At 39.0% G+C, this 14,744-nt stretch overlaps 1 protein-coding gene across 1 annotated transcript in view; it reads right to left on the bottom strand.

Moving 5' to 3' along the window:
- Window positions 1-4,964: 4,964 nt before the first annotated feature.
- The window catches only part of VDR (vitamin D receptor), a 205,275-nt gene continuing 195,495 nt past the window's right edge, over window positions 4,965-14,744 (bottom strand). Inside the window, exon 9 of the mRNA XM_089691376.1 lies at window positions 4,965-14,657. Within this exon, the coding sequence (XP_089547502.1) occupies window positions 14,398-14,657 (260 nt within the window). The 3' untranslated portion in view covers window positions 4,965-14,397. The remainder of the gene's footprint in view (window positions 14,658-14,744) is intronic.

Raw genomic sequence — 14,744 nt, 5'->3', positions numbered from 1 at the left:
GGTAGGTTAATTGGATCCCGTCTAAATTGGCCCTAGTATGGATATGTATGAATGTAAGTTAGGGACCTTAGATTGTACACCCCTTGAGGGTTAGGGACTGATGTGAATGTACAATATATATGTAAAGTGGTGCATAAATTGACGGCGCTATATAAGTACCTGAAATAAATAAATAAAATATGACCCCACCCCATGTGACATCAATGCTGGTAATTCTTTTACATTCAGCTGTCAGTGGGGAACCTTAACACATGGTTTTCACTACTAAAAAAACGCATGAATTGATAAAATAACTCATGCAGTATTTTAGTTTACTTTTTTCTGACCTCAGGAATGGATTAATTGGTTTTCAATGCATTCCTATGGGAAACGGCGTTACGGTTTACAAATTGTTTGCAATATGAAAAGTTCCACAGAATGAATTAAATTTGTAAACCAAGGTATGCCTGGATATATATACATATATATATATATATATATATATATATGTGTGTGTGATTTGCATTTCCGGGTAGGGGGCACGCACGCAACGCCCTACCCGTGTCACCATTGGCGGTTACAGATGTCAATCACCGGGTCCTGGCCGCAGATTCCCCGCTAGCACCCAGCGATTGCTGAGTAAAACTGACAGGGGGGGGACCTGTGTGTAAACAACACAGGTCTCTCTCCTGCCAGCAAACACATGCTGCTGTGTTTTTCTCTGCACAGCAGATAAATACACAGCAGCATGTTTCCCTAGTAAAACACACACAGCACATTATGTAAAACAGCACACATCAAAGTTAACCATTTGATCGCCCCAGATGTTAAACCCTTCCTGCCCAGTGTCATCAATACAGTGTCAGTGCTTTTTATTAGCACTGATCACTGTATTGGTGTCACTGGGGATGTCAGTGACAGTTCCCCCCAGTGTCAGAATGCCCACAGCAGTCCCACTATAAGTCGCTGATCGACGCCATTACTAGTATTAAAAAAAATATTCCAGTATCTATACCGTCATTTGTAGTCGCTATAACTTACTTATTGGGATTTTTTTTTAGCAAAGACATGTACCAGAATACATTTTGGCCTAAATTTATGATGAAATGTGATTTTTTTTTTTAAATTTTGCTGTACATGTTTAAAAGCAAAAAACCAACAATAGTTTTGTATCTCATAATTGTCTTTTTTTTATAGTGCAAAAACTAAAAAACGCAGAGCCGAACAATTGCAATCGAAAGAAAAATGACATAAATATAATTTGGGTGCAGCATTGCATGACCGCGCAGTTGTCAGTTAACCACTTGCCTACTGGGCACTTTCACCCTCTTCCTGCCCAGGGAAATTTTCAGCTTTCAGCACTGACGCACTTTGAATGACAACTGCATGGTCCTGCAACACTGTACCCATAGGAAATTTTTATCATTTGTTTCACACAAATAGAGCTTTGTTTTGGTGTTATTTAACCCCCCTGGCGGTATTACCGAATGTAGCTCAGGGTTAACTTTCAGTACCAGAAGCGGTAACCCCGAGCTACACTAGGGATTAACCTGCAGCGTTGCTCAGGGATCCCTCCAGCACTTACCTTGTCCTGCCCTCCCATGATGTCCCCCCTGCAGCGTCCCCAGCCATGTCCTCTGGCCGATGCCGGCATCCGTCTTCCAGGTTCCGTTCCCTGTGAGCGTCGGGACGTACGGGGGACGGAACTGGCGGGAATTTCAAAAATGTAACATTCACTCAATATACTAAAATCTGATAGTATTACATTACTGTATCAAAGCATTTCACATACATTTTGTCCCTAATGCTTTGTCCTGTGCCCTGCCTGCATTTTTACTGTTCTTTCTGCCTGGAAACTGAGAAACGTCCATGGCGTCCAAAAAGCATCCCTTTAGGTCAAAAGCGGTTTTAGACCAGCTAGAGAACAGCGATAGTAAATTAGAACCACTTGCAGAATTGAGTGATAATGATTTGTGGGGAAATTCGTCAGACACTGAAAACGATTTTGCAACTAAGCTCAGTGATGTGCGAACTTGGCGCTATATTTCAAATAATCCAAATTAAAAGGTATGCGCTAATACCAAACTTATACAAAAGTGTATGTCATCATCCAAAAAACATTAGTGTTTTAAATAAATTAGAGTGTCCAAACATAAATTAGTGTCCAAAAAATATATATATATCTTCAGTGACTTGAACCAATTGTGAGAAATCCACCACCAAAGGAGATTAAATGAACTCACCAGAGCTAATGGCTGGTCAGATAATAAACCAGCAACAGCACTTGTGCTCTGGGAGCAATGAACCCGATGTCCAAATAGATATGGTGATGTTTCAGATACTTCCAGATAATAATAATCACAGCCAAACAACTTTGCAGCCCAAGCTCTTATGATGAACTTCTCCACTCAGTCTCATACCTCCATGAGAGCATGCAGTACACTCAGGGACAAAAAAGAGAACATAATGGTGCAATACGTTTTTTTCATTTATCTCTTTAATAAAAAAGGTATAATGAAACTCACAAACAAGGTGTCCAACAGACACCAGCTTCAATCGCAAAAAAGGGTTGAGATACAGTTAACGCTCACCGCAGATCTCTCCCATACATCACAGACCAGCAAGGCTCTCTAATGTCCACATCAAGTAGGCTACGCCCAACCGGTTTCGTCACACCGACGTCATCAAGGGGCGTCGGTGTGACGAAACCGGTTGGGCGTAGCCTATTTGATGTGGACGTTAGAGAGCCTTGCTGGTCTGTGCTGTATGGGAGAGATCTGCGGTGAGCGTTAACTGTATCTCAACCCTTTTTTGCGATTGAAGCTGGTGTCTGTTGGACACCTTGTTTGTGAGTTTCCTTATACCTTTTTTATTAAAGAGATAAATGAAAAAAACGTATTGCACCATTATGTTCTCTTTTTTGTCCCTGAGTGTACTGCATGCTCTCATGGAGGTATGAGACAGAGTGGAGAAGTTCATCATAAGAGCTTGGGCTGCAAAGTTGTTTGGCTGTGATTATTATTATCTGGAAGTGTCTGAAACATCACCATATCTATTTGGACATCGGGTTCATTGCTCCCAGAGCACAAGCGCTGTTGCTGGTTTATAATCTGACCAGCCATTAGCTCTGGTGAGTTCATTTAATCTCCTTTGGTGGTGGATTTCTCACAATTGGTTCAAGTCACTGAAGATATATATTTTTTTTTTGGACACTAATTTATGTTTGGACACTCTAATTTATTTAAAACACTAATGTTTTTTGGATGATGACATACACTTTTGTATAAGTTTGTTATTAGCGCATACCTTTTAATTTGGATTATTGTTGCCAAAATTTATTTTGGGTGGGATATGCTGCTGACACTTTGGTGTTTTTTGTAAGTGGCGCTTTTTTCTTCTTTTTTAATTTGCTATATTTCAAATTTCAGTGTTTTTGTTTGATTACATTATTGAATTACATTTATTATTATTTTTTGATTATTTATTATAATTTATGATTTTGTGTTTCAAATTGTATCATACCCGGGATGTTTACTAGACTATTCCTAAGAATTGCAGGCCTACAATAACAAAAACATTATTTCCATTGAAAACAATGTACTGCTTTGAGCACAGAAATACTGAAATAATCAGTCAGCTAGGGAGGTTAATGGCCACCAGGGGTTTTATTGTTTGAGCTATAAACAAAAAAAATGCAAAAAAAAAGTTTTTCTTTGTTTCTATTATATAATTTTGCAAACATGTAATTTTTCTCCTTCACTGATGAGCGTTGATGAGGTTGCACTGATATGCAACAATGAGGGGCACTGACTGGCAGCACTGATGGGAGGCACTACTAGGCAGTGATGGGCAGAGGTGGGTTGCACTGCTGGGCACTGATCATCAGTGCCGATCTATCCTGACAATTGCCTGTTATCGGCAGTACTTTCTTCACACTGACAGCGTGAGGAAAGTGCAGCCGATAACTGGCAACTGCATTTACCGGTGATCTGCTGTGTCATTGGATGATCACATCACATGATCAGCTGTGACCGCAGGACACAGTGATCATGGAGATCGCTGGGGGCGCACAGGAGGATGTCATAGGACGTTCCTGCCAGAACTGGAAAACCACGCTGTAGCCTCCGTTATCACCTGGTAATCTGGCCTTTTAGCACTTCTGTATTAGAGTGTACCCAAGCTGTAGCCGTCATTTGGCTATATCCTGGTTGGCAAGTGGTTAAAGTAACCACAAGGAGCTGTATTGCAAAAAATGGCCTGGTCAGGAAGGGGGGTAAGTCCTCTGGAGGGCAAGTGGTTCAGGTGCTTTTTTTTACCTTTATTTTGTCTAAATGTTTCTAGACCATGTCAATTTTGTATGCATTTTGCCACAGAGACCGGAGCTCACCTAAAGGCTCTATGTACTCTGTATTTTTATACATACTGAAGAAAAGCGCTATAGGTGGAGACCACGAAATGGTAGTAGTCAGACTGAGATATATAGTATGTAGACCCAGTGATATATATATAAACACATTGAAACCATAAAAAAAATATTTTAATAACACTTTGAGGATGTATAATATATTGTCCAGCAATAAACTCTCCAACAATGGAGGGGCTGTATATAGCATAGGATATGAGCAGGCAAAAACCATGAGCTGTGCTAATGGCAAGGGTACACTGACATACCAATCCAGATGAGTAATGACTGGGGAGGTGACCGGCGATGTGAGTCTCTCCATAAAACTCCTTATATGAGATTTTAGTGGGTTTTTTTTTTTAAATATTTGCACTGCAATCATTCTAAGTATCAGAACTATTAGATTTTTCCTCATTAACAAAGCCAAAGCATTTAGGCATTGCTGGGTAACAGGTTTTAATTCAAGGGATGAAAACATTGCAGTTTATATAGTTTGGTCCATGGCATGCATACAGTTCATCCAGTAGTAACAGCATATATACTGTAACTTTGAAAAAAGAAAAAAAAGACAGTATACAGTAAAGCCACAAAACTAAACACAATTTATTATAAACATCAATATACAAACAAAGGCATGTGATTCCCTGCTGCTATTTGTTTAGGCTTTGAAAGAACATGTCACATTCACATATTTGCTTCAACCATTACAAGAGTCATGAGCTGGAAAGAAAATAAAATCAGTAATCTTTCTATAATTACAACATTTGTATAGATAGAATCATATATATTTTTTCTTTCATTTATAAAGTGCATAACCTTCCAATCTATACAATAGATCTATTTTTTTCTTTTTGTCACAGTAGATTTTAACAAATATACACATACATGCATATTACAACACTGAATTCTTCTAGGCTTGTCAAAAGCCATACATTTGGCAGCATTTTAACCACAGCATTGTAATGCTTTTTATTGAAAAGAAAGCCATCTTAATATGAATATTCTCCTTTTTACTCTGTTGAAAAATTGAATTGATATCATTTAAGGATCCTTAAATATAGAAATTTATGTTGAATTAAAGCAGGATTAAACCCAAAACCAAAAATTTAATTATACTGCAGCTTACCAATCATTAGATGTGGTGGCTACATTAGTTTTTTCCTTTTTTAGATACTTTTCCCTCTGTTATTACCTGGTAATCTGGCCTTTAACACTTCTGTATTAGAGTGTACTCACTCTGGATGAAGGCGCACAGGGGCACTTTTGGACAGCAGCATTGTCTTAGATGTAGCAGATTTAGATACACTGAGGCTGCATTCATACCTGAGCAGAGCGATTACCAGGAGTTTTTATTTGAGCTTTTTTGAGCGTTTTTGTAAGTGTATACAGACGATTTACGTGTGCATTCAAGCGTCTTCTTTTAGCCAATGAAAATCAGTTGGGGGAGCAGATCAGTTAATATAGGCTAAAAAGCCTGAACAAAAAGCTAAAATCAAAAGTTTTCAGGCGTTCCCACTGAAGTCTAAGGGGCCATAAACTCGTAATTCTGCCTGTAAAGTAACTCATGTACTTTTTCAGCAACAGGTGTTGAGCTTCAAGCAGCAGGACGCTCAGATGTGAACAAGGGCTACTGAATACAATAGGTTTTTGCTTGCTGAGTGTTTTTAACCTTTGAGCTATAAAAACCTCTCAGCTGTGAATGGGGCTTCAGGGTGCATTTAAACAAGGGTCTTCTGAATCTTGGGCAGAATTGCCGCGATTTTCCCTGCAATTTAAACACTCTGCTAAAATGACAAATTGTGGAACCACGTGTTTAGGTTCCATTCATTTTAATGTCACCTGAAAACACATTGCGGTTCTGCGCAATTGTCACACAATGAATTGTGCTGCAATCACTACAAACCATATCGTGGGAAGCCTGTCACCCAAAAGAAAACAGTCTTTTGGGTGACACGCTTCACGCAATGCGGTTTGCTGCAACTGCAGCACAATTTATCACACAACAATTGCGACACATCCGTAACGCATTTTCAGGTGACATTAAAATAAATTGTACCTAAACACGCAGTTCTGTGATTAGTCATTTTAGCAGAGCATTTTGAAATCGTGGGCAGAATTGAGGCAATTCTGCCCACGATTCAAAACGCACATGTGTGAATACGACCTCAGGCTGCCCATACACGTCATTTTTTTTTCCTTCAAGCAGCGAGTTGAATGAAAGAAAATGACATGATTCCCTCATCCACACATCCAAAGTGGATACAGGAATCTTCCTGCTGCGCTATTGAATTCTGACAGTAGGGAGATTTCCTTGTCGTCAAAATACACTCATCAGCACTGCCAATGCTGATCGAAATAAAAATTTCCAACAGGCTGGTTGTGCTGAAATCAATTGATAGATTGACTTGTGTACAACCACCCTGCCCATACATGGATCAAAATTCGGCCAGTCCCCACTGAACCAGCTGAATTTCGATGCACGTATGGTCAGTTTAAAGAATTCAATCCAAACTCCAGCATCCACTGCAGCTACACACGCTGTTACAGCAACAGGTTTTTTTTTTCAGATTAAGGGTTTTATATAAATAAATAAAAGCTGCTCACTGTAAGCACCCCTGTTAGCAGTAAATGGTTTGTCTCAACATTCTGATACAATTGCAGGACAGCTTGTTCTGTTGAAAAACAACAGACTTACTGGCAGGATCACCAGGTGAGAATTGAAGAAAGAGCCTAAAAAAGAAAATCAATACAGCCATCACATCTAAGAATTGGTAATCTGCGATATAATACATATTTGCTTTTTAGGTTTAACACCACTTTAAGAAGAGGTACTGTATGTCTCAGGTATCAAAGGGTGCGGAATGAATGTGAAAAGTAAACCCAAACAATACACTTCTCTAAATTGCTTCTATTTGGACTGTTAAATACAAAATGCAAAAATTCATGCTGATCAAGTCAGAAATTCAGAGCTACCCTGTGCACAATTCCTGTGTTATTTCATAGAGAGTAATTAGTCTACAAAATGATTAGCCTTTATGTTGTGGAGATAGAAGACAGGGTGGATCTGAGTAGTTCAGAAAAAGAAATGGGCAGGGCTGACAATACTCAGTCCACAAAAATGCTGTGTGTTCTCAGCCCACAACAGGAGTTAGGAGCTTAGTACATTCCTGGCATAGTAACAGGTATTGTTCAGAAATCCCAGGGTCTAGAAAATGATGAAACATGTGGAAATATATTGCAGTGTAGAACTGCAATTTTTTTTTCATTTTGCCCTGATATAGAGCAACTGTTGAGATGCAATATAATGTCATTCCAGCAGGGGGAAGTCTTTCATAAACTACAAATTCACCTTTCAGAGCCTTGGTACATTGTAATCCTCTTCCTACAGTTCACGTTTTTAGAATCACTCTTAGGGATAAATCCTAAAACCCTGATCTGTTGAGAGTTACTGTGGACTGGTAGAATATTTGCTAGGGTACAATGATGCACGAGGGGTACAGGCACATGGCCATGTGTGGTCAGGTGTATTTTCCTGCTGAGCAGTCACAGTTGCTGCCAGGGGCGGACTGACAAATCATGGGGGAACTGTATGCAGCACCTGTGGCTCCCTGATGGGAAAATATGCTCAACCATTACATTGTAGGGCCACAGACAGTCATGTGCATGTAGCCTTAATCTCTGAATACATTGCGGTGTAACTGGCAATCAGTCCTTCACAGAACTACCTGCAATCACTGTGACAATATGATAGCATGCATTTATAACTATTTCTGCAAGACTGTGTATTATCAAGAATATCCAATATAATATAAAACATATCAGACTGATGTTTTGTTCTGTGCTGTAATCTTTTACTGAAAATAAGTATGTGTGGTCCTCAGCTAACATAACGTGGCCCTTTGAAGATTCACCACCTGTTGGATCATTTGAGATTTTATATGCCTGGCAATAAATGTGTCACCATAATTGCTCATAGGTGATTTATTTATTTTATTTTTTTTTAAGTCTCACAACATAGCATTCAAAATGAGTATTCGTATCTCTGCTTAACTAAATACATGTAGGTCAATGATATTGGTCCTAAGATTTACACAGTGTTTTAAAAATCAGTTCCATTAGTAGAGAAAAAAGGTGCTACATTTTAAAATGCGGGTGTTTTAGACAAAAAAAGAAAAAAAAAGTTGGTTTCCATTTTTTTTCCACAGCCAGCTGGGAGATACAACCAATGTGGAGGTATAACTCATGTGCTTACTTAGGTAATTGTATGACACCAGCGTGGGAAAGCCTACACGTGCTTACTTTAGGAATTATGTGGCATATATTTTTATTACCTGTGCATTTAAACACCACCATTTCAAGAAACCAACACTGCTTGTATCAGTGACCCTTGTGAATTCCAGGTGGATCAGCTAAGCGGTCCTCTGAGATATCTGTTTATTCACCACTATAATGTGTACATCATAGTGAAAGGCTGTTTTTTCAGGGAATATGTAAGCAATCTACAGTAGATGAATATATGGTTTACACAAACGCCAACAAGAAATCAGGAGGACAAATTTAATATAGGGATTAATGACCATGACAATAGAACAGCTTTATCCTCCAGGAGTTCTGTTTCTTCCTCTTAAAAATTTGAAATGCTTTCTTCAGTTATGACTTACTGTATATGAAGCAATGACATAAATCGAACAAATAAAAAAGATGGTATGTACTGCACGGTAATCAATCCCTCCTGGGTTTTCTAAGCATGTGCAACAGTGAAGGACTAAATGCAGTCATTATCTGCAATAACAAGAGTAAATGAAGAGACACCTGCCTCCATGCCAATACCCGGCTGATATTAAGGCATCATCCATAATCCTACAATAGAACTAGCTGTAAGATGAATATATTTGTTGCTTTTGCATATTATCTGACAAAATGTCCATCTGCACTGCATAAAGCTGTATATTAATAAATAGCCCTATGATATTATGACAAAAAAAAGGTGAGGGATCTAAAAACCTGAAAACATAATCGGTCATTTTTAACAGATTTTTTTAATACTATAAAACAGATTGGCATCCTAATATACAGTGTGTGCCTAAATGACTGCTTAAATCTGCCTATAGTCAAATCTGTAATTCCTCATATTTGCCATCACTATAACAATAATGGCCTAAGAGAACACACAGATTAGGCCTTGTATTTGCATCAGCACTGCTTATTCTCTCCATGCAAGTCATTAGGAACTCAAAAGTGGCTTAAAGCAGGTTGGTGCAGCATAGAAAGTTCAGTTCAGGAGTAGGTCCAATGCACAGGTGAAGAAACTGTAAATTATTTCAGAAGCATCTCAAACTAATCTTTAAAGCGATTGTAAACTTTTTTTTTTTTCTGAATAAATGAACAGGTCATACTTACCTGATCTGTGCAATGGTTTTGCACAGAGCAGCCCTGATCCTCCTCTTCTGGGGTCCCCTGTCGGGACTCTGTGCTCCTCCTCTTCTCTGTGTTCTACCACTGGAAGGAATACCAAGCCGAGTTCTGTGTGTTTGCTGACACACAGTATGGCTTAGCCCCACTCCCACGTCACTGGATTTGATTGACAGCATCAGAAACCAATGACTCCCACTGCTCTCACTGAGAGACAGAGCAGTGCTGCTGCTCTCAAGCACAACACTGGATCAACAGCGGGCTCAGATAAGTATTTGGGGGGGGGGGGCAGGGAGGGAGCGGACAATAGAAGGTTTATTACCTTAATGCATAGAATGTATTACAGTAAAACACCTTCAGCCTTTACAACCACTTTAATGCAAGCTGCATAGCCTTAGTGTGAATAGCTTGACTAACATAATTGTAAATGGGAGGAGTAGCAATGATGTTGAAGCACAATGAACATTATAAGTAAGTTGACCTCTGTGACCAAGCCCAAGTGGGCGGGGGGAAAGCATCAAAGGGCGTGGCCAGAACAGCAGATGAGGCCATTCCTTAACATTGGACTCCTGAGGTAGGTTGAGCAGCGTCCATCCCTTCATAAGTAAGTTGTACAATGATGTAAGAGAATATGTGTAAAAGGTGTGGTAATTATATTTAATTATGGTGACAGCAAGAAAATAAATGAAGCGCACAGTCATAGCAGCACAGAAGATAAAGCTATGGCTTCTAAAATTCAGTTATCAATAAGTTGTGGAATATTAGCAAGAAAGCACATGGCACATGCTATGTATTTGATATCTTGGTTCCTTTTATCAAAGCATAAACCCAAGATGTAGCGGACAGCCTCCAACTAGGACAGGATCAGAAAAAATAGAATGTTGAGGCTTGACAGACATTAGTTTGATTCTAAATAACATCTGATTGTGTACATGTTTTTCCCGGCATTTTACAAAGCAAAGGCAATAAATGAAGTTGAAACCCATAAAGATTAAAGTGAATTTTTGAGGAACGTGTCTTGTGAAGACATTCCCCACATTGGAGGTCATCAGAAGCATCCACAAACACATGAATAATGTCAAGAGGCACTAACATGAATCACCTCAGAGGACTGGGTGGAAGTTCAGGACCAGGAGTCCATCAGCAGCTTTATTCCTGTGCCTAACAAAAAAAGGAACATCTCTGCAGACCAGAATTACCTGTTTCACTAGAATACCAATAAAACTGGGATACATACCATTCACGGTATACATTTGTATTATCATGGAAAAAAAATAAAAACAAAATGAGAACTCCACTCTTTTATGTCCATAATTAAACCAGAGGTTGCCACAAAGCATGTCAAGTCAAGCATCCACATGGAACTGGTGCTTAACTAGGTCATACAGCAAGTGTTGGCAATCCTTGACATGTGTTCTCAGGCATGCATGTCATGCTGTTTAGGATGGCACATGCTGCCATTTGCTGTAACTGATAGCTCACTAGGCTGCCATTTGCAAAATATGGCCCATCCCCTCATCCCAAAATACAAGGCATTCTAGGATTGGATGAAATAGAGAGGAGGGGCAGTGACATCATAAAGTCTATCTCATAGGCAGTAAATGTCTAATACTCTTAGGGCATACCCACTGCTTGTTACTGATATAGGCATCAGTAGGTTACTCCTAAAATGATAAAGCCTGCCCTATAAAATGATCTCCATGTAGAAACTGATAAGGGCTACATTCAGCAGATGAAAATACAAAAGTAGAGACCGTAGTGCATTGCCACGTTGGGCATCTTAGGGTTCCACCACAAACACATACATTAAGGCCAAACTTTATATAAATATACAAATTTCTGTTGCTTATTATCAGAATAAAGTTGATTTCTCCACTTATTGTACAAATCAAACATTTTTGTTTGATTTGCCTTCTAAAAATAATGTAGAAAAATAAGTGCTATAAATGCTGTTGTTATCTGGTACGTAGCTCGCTTTTATTCAGTTGAAGCAGCCCTTGCTATCTATCGATCGATTGAGATATATATATATATATATATATAGCTACCATGTTAACCAGTATGATATACCCATATGACAATTCCAAACTTACAACAGATACATTTAAAATATTTTATGGGAATTATGTGAATATACACTATTCACGTGTATAGTTAAACATGACTGGTTTCCTGCAGAGCTCCACCACACTGACATTTTCCACAATCTCATTCCTTTCTAGATAGAAGATTTGATTATGAAAGAAGACACAATTCTGGCAGTAAAAAGAACTTTAACTATTTGCCCTCCTGAGGAATTACCCCCCTTCCTGACCAGGCCATTTTTTGCGATACAGCGCTACGTTACTTTAACTGACAATTGCGCGGTCATGCAATGCTGCATCCAAATGAAATTTACGTTTTTTTTTTTCTTCAAATAAAGCTTTCTTTCGGTGGTATTTGATCACCTCTGCATTCTTTATTTTTTGCGCTATAAACAAAAAAAACTGACAATTTTGAAAAAAAACAAACTATTTTTTACGTTTCGCTATTAAACATGTCCAGTAAAAATTAAAAAAAAAAAAAAAAAAAAAAAAAAAAAAGCAAATTTCGTCATAAATTTAGGCCAAAATATATTCTGCTACTTGTCTTTGCTAAAAATAAACTCCCAAGATGTGTAAATTAATTGGTTTGCATGAAAGTTATAGCATTTACAAATGGAGGTATATATACTGAAATTTTTTTTTTTTTTTTACTAGTAATGGTGGCGATCAGCGACTTATAGCAGGACTGCGGGGCTGTGGTGGGCATTCTGAAACTGGGGGGAACTGACTTGGTGTCACTGACATCCCCAGTGACACCAATATAGTGATCAGTGCTAAAGAAAAAAAAAAAAAAGCACTGACACTGTACTAATGACACTGGGCAGGAAGGCGTTAACATGTGGGGCGATCAAAGGATTAACTGTGTGCGGTTTTACTGTGTGCTTTACACTATAAGCACACTGCTTTGTATGGCTGTGCAGGAGCTGACAGGGGAGAGATCTGTATTGTTTATAATAATCGGAGATTGCTGGTTGCTGGTGGGGAATCACTGGCCAGGACCCGGTGATTGACAACCGTGGCCACGAATGGCGGTGGGGCCCCTACCTGGAACTGCAAAATCACGTATATACAAGTGATTTTGTGCACCTGTGTTGCCCTGTAGCAGTATTTCTGCTATAGGGTGGCACAGAAGTGGTTAAGGAAAGAAATATAACAGAGGAGCTTCATTGAAAGGAATATTCAAAGCAGACTCCACAGGTTGGTCTAACATTACTCAGAGGGCTCCCTAATCTCCCCCAGCAACCGGCATCTTCCTTCTAAAGCTGCGGCTCCAGCAAGAGTTCCCCCCCTCCGTCTCTCCACATCGTGGTGACATCATCCAGGACGCTGGGACATCGGGTAAACGTGGTCCCTGCACTGACTGGCATTCTACTCCACTGCTTCCCTCTGAGCGGACGGGCCGTCCATCTTGGAACCTGGCTTCCTAAAGCCACAGGCTGGTTATTTATTATTGTTTTACCATATGACTTATTAAAGGCACACCTCCATACAAGGTGTATTACTTTTATCACAAAACTACACAGCGCCTGGCTCCTGTTCATACCTAATCTCCCTCCACCTATTCGAAACCTATTCGAAACAAACCCTTTTAAGTGGAAATATTTATTATAACTATGTGCATAGTCTATCAGAGTTAAATGTTACACATTCAGGTAAAATGTTAACGATAAGGGCAATTTATTTTGTATTCATGAACAAAAGGCTATGATATTTTCTAAAATAAAATTCCCTATGCATAGAAAAATATACATTTTCCAAATAAACACTTTTCCATTGACTGACACAATAAAACCTGGCTCTTTGTATAGTACATGCATGAACAATTCTGCGCTTTATCAAGCGCATACACACTTTGGTTAAACTGGTGTAGTAAAATATTTACATTCTAAGATATCATGTAAAGAAATTAAGATGGTAAAAGTCTTTCATAATTTGGCACTTGACTATGAGTTTCACAAGTCTGAAATTTTGTCAATAATGGCTTTTATAAATAGAAGAGAGCCCATATAGGCCAAAATATCAAGTTTACAAGATTTGACATTAAGGGATTTACTAAAGCTGGAGAGTCCAAAATGACTCCCTTCTGCATAGAAACCAATCAGCTTCCAACCTCAGCTTGTTCAATGAAGCTTTGGCAATGAAACCTGGAAGCTGATTGGTTTCTAGGCAGAAGTGAGTCTGATTTTGGACTCTCCAGCTTTAGTAAATAAACCCCTAACTGTCTAGAAGGCACACAACATGGCAAAGCATTGTAAGATTGGTACATTACATCAACAGCATGGCAAAGGAGGTTAACCCCTTTTTGTAGCAGAATTAAAGAAAGCACTATAACCATTCCACTCAAGCTAATCCATGTAGGTCTTTTAAAATAGTATGTACTATATACAGTGGCACACTAATCATCTTCTGATTAAAAAGAACTCCCAGTTATTTCCCATAGAAGAAAACAGAATTAAGATCCAGCTTAACTTGGATACACCAAATTACTCACATTTTCTAAATTAAAGTCTTATATCAAACTCAAGAGATTTCATTGCCAAAGACCTCAAGCACTAGTGGAGTCAGCATCGTGCTATGCTCTGGCTTGAAAGAGATGAAGCGATACTGTTTGGAATGCTCTTCATTTAGGCTGCGAAGGTCAGCCAGTTTCTGGATCATCTTAGGGTACAAGAGTCGACTTCCTGGAGGAGGATGCTTGCAGAGGATGTATGTTTGAAGGATAGAAGAGAGGCGATCTTGAATGGCTTCAACCAGTGCTTTATCCTGCACACCCAGGCGGTCTACAAAAACAATTAATAGACATAATTTCTAAGAGGGCTCTTTCAAGGTCATAACATTAACCATTTCAGTCAATGATTGCAAACTGA

Source organism: Staurois parvus, unplaced genomic scaffold, assembly GCF_062004578.1.
Source record: "Staurois parvus isolate SC_StPar_1 unplaced genomic scaffold, SC_StPar_1.0 ptg000562l, whole genome shotgun sequence".
Taxonomy (NCBI): Eukaryota; Metazoa; Chordata; class Amphibia; order Anura; family Ranidae; genus Staurois; species Staurois parvus.
Note: the sequence above shows the minus strand (reverse complement) of the source record. Positions and strands in the feature narration are given on the sequence as shown.